This window comes from Gossypium hirsutum, chromosome D01, assembly GCF_007990345.1.
Source record: "Gossypium hirsutum isolate 1008001.06 chromosome D01, Gossypium_hirsutum_v2.1, whole genome shotgun sequence".
NCBI lineage: Eukaryota > Viridiplantae > Streptophyta > Magnoliopsida > Malvales > Malvaceae > Gossypium > Gossypium hirsutum.
Genome location: NC_053437.1, coordinates 53,783,794 through 53,790,092, shown reverse-complemented (window position 1 = coordinate 53,790,092; position 6,299 = coordinate 53,783,794). Strand labels below are relative to the sequence as shown.

General features: G+C 31.7%; 1 protein-coding gene across 1 annotated transcript; it reads right to left on the bottom strand.

Moving 5' to 3' along the window:
* Nucleotides 1-195: 195 nt before the first annotated feature.
* Nucleotides 196-2,372, bottom strand: LOC107921569 (secreted RxLR effector protein 161-like). Its single transcript, XM_016851405.1, has 4 exons — nt 2,346-2,372; nt 2,079-2,156; nt 746-810; nt 196-622 (listed from the first exon to the last, which is right to left on the bottom strand). Exons 1-4 carry the CDS (start codon nt 2,370-2,372, stop codon nt 196-198), a joined length of 597 nt encoding a protein of 198 aa, XP_016706894.1.
* Nucleotides 2,373-6,299: the final 3,927 nt, after the last annotated feature.

Here is a 6,299-nt window from a genome sequence, read left to right as displayed (position 1 = left end):
GAACCAATGTGACTTCCTTGACTTGCTCCACTTCTCTCACAAAGTGATACTTGATTTTTAAGTGTTTTGTTCTTCCATGGAACACTAGATTTTTTGCAATTGCGACAGTAGATTGATTATCACACTTAATCTATGTTCCTTATTTTTATTTTAAATTCAAATCATTCAACAGTTTCCTTAACCAGATGGCTTGATTTACAACTGCTGCAGCTGTAACATACTGAACTTCAGTAGTTGACTGTGCCACTGTTTCTTGTTCTTCAAGCTCCAACAGAACACACTCGGTCCTAGAGTAAAGAAATAACTTGAGGTACTTTTCATGTCTTTAGTAGATCTAGCCCAACCATAGTCTGGATACCCAAGTAACTTGACATTTTCAACCTTTACAAACTTCACTCCATGGCTTAGAGTTCCTCTTATGTATCGTAGAACCTCTTTTGCTGCTTTGTAGTGGTTCACATTACAATAATGGATGAACCTTGACAACATACTTACAGCAAATATTATGTCTCTGGATGCTGTCAAGTAAAGTAGACATCCCACCAAGCTTCTGTAACTTGTTTCATCAACCTTCTCAGCATCTTCATTGTTAGTGAGCTTCTCACCTTGAGCAATAGGGGTGCTCGAAAGTTACAATTTTTCATGCTATATCTTCATAGGATCTTTATCGTAAACCTCTTTTGGTTTAGAAAGATTGCACCACTAGCTTGATTCACCTTTAGACCAAGGAAGTCTGTCATTTCACCTAAGTCTGACATTCCAAACTTTTCTTGCATCTAATCCTTGAAAACAATCACCAATTTGTTGTTGCTGCCAATCACAAGTAAATCATCAACATATAATGAAATAATGAGAAATATTTCATTACCAGTTTTCTTCATATATAAAGTGGGCTCGCTGATGTTTCTTTCAAAACCCATTTCTGTCAGATGATTGTCAATTCTTTCAAACCACGCTCTTGGTGCTTGCTTCAAGAGATACAGTGCGTTGTTTAGTTTGTACACCTTGGCCTCACACCTAGGTACTGTGAATCCTTACAGTTGTTCAACATAAATTTCTTCTTTCAGAAAATCATTTAAGAAGGTTGATTTCACATCCATCTGATGTATTCTTTAACTTTTTTTAGCAGCAAGAGTCAGTAACAGCCTTACGGTGTCTAACCTCGCAATAGGGGCAAATGTTTTAGTGAAGTCCATTCCATATTGCTAACTAAACCCTTTCACAACCAACCTCACTTTATATCTGTTGACTGATCCATCAGGATTCATCTTGGTTCTGAACACCCATTTGACTCCAATTACTTTCTTGTGAATTGGTCTATCCACAAGCTCTCATGTTTCATTTTTGTTGATCATGGTGATTTCATCTTTCATAGTTGGTCGCCATTCAACTTTTTGAACAGCTTCTTCAAAAGTGATTAGTTCTAGCTTCGCCAGATTACACTGTTGATAGATTTCAGTGATGGACATGGTTCCTCGTACTGGTTGTTCATCAACTGCATCATTTTCAGTTTGGTTCCCAAGGGCTCACAGATCAGGCTTTGGACCCATTTGTTCACACATCTCCTCCTTTGTTGTAGTCTAATTCTAGATTTTCCTTTCATCAAACTTCACATATCTACTTATGATCACTTTCTTGGTAAAAGGATTGTAGATTCTATATCCTTTCTTAACACTGAAATATCCAACAAATATTCCTGGCTGCTATCTATTGTCCAGCTTACTTCTTTTCTTTTCTAGAACATGAACAAAATAGGTACAACCAAATACTTTTAAATGTGAAATAGAAGGTTTAAAACCATATCACGCTTCAAATGGTGTCTTCTCTTCAACAACTTTAGTAGGTAGTCTGTTTAGCAAGTAAACAACAGTGTTTACTGACTATGTCCAGAAATTATTTGGCAGTTTACTTTTAAACAGCAAGCAGCGAGCCATGTTTATCACAAATCTATTTTTTCTTTCACCTACTCCATTCTGTTGTGGAATGTACGCATTGCTCAATCGATGTTAAATACCAAACTCTTCACAGAATTTTTCAAACTTTACTGAGGTGTATTCTGCCCTATTGTCTAATCTTACCATTTTGAGTTTGCAGTCACTTTGGTTCTCAACCATGGCTTTAACCTTGAAGAAGATTTCAGCCACCTCAGACTTGTTCTTCATGAAGTACACCCAACAGAACATTGTACTATCATCGATAAGCAACACAAAGTACCTGATTCCATTTAGCGAACTTGTTTTCATGGGTCCGCAAAGGTCAGTATGTACCAAGTGCAATTTTTCAATGGCACGCCATGCTGTGTTCACAGGAAATGGATATCTTGCCTGTTTTCCAAGCTAACTCACCTCGCATATATCTTCATGATCAGCCATATTTGATAATTTTTCAACTAGGTTATTTTTGGACATTTGCCTTAAGGATTTGTAGTCAACATGTCCCATTCTTCCGTGTCACAATTTTGTTTCATCCAGCGAGTTGGTATATGCTACTAAAGTTGATAAGTTACAGTTGACTGGAAAACTTGTATTTGTCATTTTTGTTGACATGAGCTCATATCCACTGGATTAGATGTAACAACCCATTTTTCAGTTGTGTTAGAAACGGTGATTTCGAGGCCATAAATCCAATGAGTGAGTTTGTCAATATTATTATTTAATATTTATGAGTCAAATATAGAATTTTTTTGGAATTTTATTTAATTATTTTTGTTAATTGAACGAATAATTAGGTTCAGATGGTATGTTCCTAAAGTCAAGTGGTTTTAGAAAAGGAGTTATCGAAACCTCATTTCTATAAATCGAGCCCATAAATATTTTATTAAATATTTACAAAGTGTATTAGGGTCATATTAAAATTTGGTTAATAAATTTTAATGTTTAAATAACTAAATAAGTAAAAAGGACTAAATCGTAAAAGGTAAAAAAGGTAGTTTATATTAGTTAATTGATTAATTTAAGAAAGGTAAAGGTGTTTATGTTGCAAATATGCCATATTTAAAAAGGAGGTACGGTGGATTTTCTTTTATTACGTTAAAATATGTGTTCTATTAATTAATTAAAAAAAGTTAAGTTAAATTTTAATAAAAACAAAAGGAAAACATTTTTTATTTTATGTTCTTCTTCCACAAGCTGAAAGACACCATTTTTGAGTCAAGGAGGTTCGACCAAACTTATCTCTTTGCATGCTTGCGTTTTTAAGGTCTGTTTTTGATGATTTTTATGTTTTTGTTATCGTATTAGCTTAATCTAGCTAGTCCGAGGGTTAATTTGAAAAAAAATTAAAATTTTAGGGACTTTCCATATTGATTTAAGTATATTTTTGTTCTTAGTTGATGTATTCATGTAGATGATGGTTTAACTTAAGCTTTTTGTTAAATGATATTTAGTAATTTAAATATTTAGGGATTAAATTGTTTAAATGACAAAACTTCATGAAGTTGTTGTAAAACATGATAAATATGGGCTACATTAGGTTCCTTAGAGTATTTGGGCAGCATGAGTAAGGATTAAATTAAGTGAATTTACAAGTTTAAGATTTAGGGACTAAATTGTATAAAAGGTAAAATATTAGGGAAATTTTGTAAAATGATGATGCAAGGACTTAATTGTGTTAAACAGATTATTTAAGTGCTAGAATTGTATTAATTGAATGAAATATTATTATTTAGATCATGAAATGTAACAATTAGATTTGAATCGAGGAAAAACAAAAGTACCGGATTAGTCATCGGCTTTGTTTATGCAATCATTTTAGTCGAGGTAAGTTCGTATTTCATTTTAAAATATTACATTTGAATTTATAATATTAATTGATATCTTTATATTAATATGTATGTATTGATGATTAAGATTATTTTGATTTGAGAAAAGGAAAGGATCGTGATTGAAATACATCAAGGTATTATATTTAAAAAGGAAAAGACTATGGTTGAAAGACACCATGGCATTACATTCGGTATTCCTGAATCTATGAAAAGGTTGAAAAGGATGATATCTGAAAAAGATATCAAATGAAAAGGTTGAAAAGGACGATATCCGAAAAGGATATCAAATGAAAAGGTTGGAAATGACGATATTTGAAGAAAATATCAATGAAAAGGTCGAAAAGGTTAGTAATGAAAAGATCAGTATTTCATTCTTCAACCAGCTGCTATTCAGGTAACATGTTTCGATGTGAAATTTATTATAAGTTTGAATATGAGACGAACGTTTTGATTGGTATGGTTTGATAATGAATGTTAATACCTTGATGTGGTTATATGTATCATATGTATATAAATATGGTTTCTAGTTATGGTTGTAATGTGTTTAGAGAATTAAATGGTGAAATGAGTATTTTCTGATTAACTGAAGTTATTTCATTTGGTTCAATGGGTAATTAAGGTTGAAACGGAAATATATATATTATTAGCTATGCTATTACAGAAATGAAATATATGAAGATGAAGTGTGAAATGGAATATAAATGTAAGTGCATAGTATATGATGAATATGGTTGAGGAAGTTGAAACTTTGATATGTTTTATGCCAAGTTTTAGTGAAGTTTATAAGTGTTATGTTTCACCAACAATCTCTATGAGTTGTTGTGTATCGGAAAGGCATTTGGCTCACAATGAAATGAGTCTATCTTTACTTGTTTTATCTAATGTATATGGTAAGTTTAAGTTCTATTATACGAGCTTACTAAGCTTTAGTTGCTTACGAAGTTTATTTTCTTTGTTTCTATAGGTCATCAAAAAACTCAATCGGTTGAAATCACATCGGAGCATGATCAAACTATCCAAACCTTGTTTTGGTAGATATTTGGTATATAAGTTCAAGGTTATAGATGGTATGTATAGGGCTTGTTTATAAAGGGAGTTTTTGGTTATGTTACTTAGTCAACTTGGTATGTTTATACCCTTTTATGTATATGTGTTTGTTTGGACTCGTAATGTTTTGGTATGTTTGTGTCTTTTGGTCACTTTTAGTACTTTGTAAATATGTGGCTTGAGACAGATTCATATGTGGTAGAAATGGTTCTATGGTGTGTGTGTGTGTGTGTGTGTGTGTGTGTGTGTGTGTGTGTGTGTATAAAGATATTTGTTTAGGTTATAAGGTATGTTTGAATGAATAGGATAGGTTGTGATTGAGATGCCACAAAAAAGACACATCGGTTAGATATAGGATAAGCATGAAATTGGTATGTTTTTGGATGTTTTATGTATGTTTTAAACATGTGAAAGATGGTTGAATTAGTGTATCATGGTGTGCAAGGTTTGTGTTCGAAATGACTTATTTTAGTGGCAACACATGCTACACACTGGAACGATGGAAATGTGCAACTGTATACAATCGCAACAAGTAATAAAGTGACAAGTAAATGTCAAGTTATCATTCCCACAGGGACTGTTTAAGAAAATTATTTATGAAATGAAATCCAAACACTTTGGTGATTAAAAATATTTTAATTTTGAGGAAGTGGTTAAAAAATAAAATTTAACTGAGTAAAATAAAATAAAATAAAATAAAAGTTTCAATGCATGAATTCAAAAGATTATTTTAATCAAGATGACATAATTGTGTTAGATTAATTACATTTCTTAACTTAATATTACCAAAAAAATGTTCATGTTGTTACGAATAAATTCACGGCAACCTAGTAATTTGTTAACTATAGCGCATACAGACTTACTAAATTAACTAATCTCTTGAACATATTACTATGTCAATTCAAACAATTAATCAATTTTAATAAGCAAGTAAAATATTAAGTGAGATAACAATATATACCTACATTGGAACAATTTAATCACAATAATCTTGCAAGTTATGCAAGGCTAATGTACCGTTTAATACCATCGGTAATTTAACCCTCAACTACCTTAGAAGATTAAACATGCATTGATTAAGTATTGTGTCAATTAATTACAATTTCAATACGATTAATAATTAATTCATTAGTTACCTTACAATTGTAATTCAAGAATAACATAATCATGGTTTTACTTAGTCAAACAATTTACCAAGACCTATAACAACACAAACATAATTTTAATAACTTCAATTGACAAAATGAAATCAACCTAACACAAATTAAATTTAAGTCATGTTAATTAAATTAAGAATAACAACATAACAAATATTTAAAGAGATGTTCATAACAACAACAATAAAAGTTAAATATAGGGAACTAGAATCAAATCTGGTGTTTCTCCGAAGCCTGACTAGTTTGCCCCACTCCTCCTTCTCCGCTCATTCTTTTTGAACTGAGGCTTCTACAAGCACTTGAATGCTGCTACCCAAGGTGGTTGAAGGGCT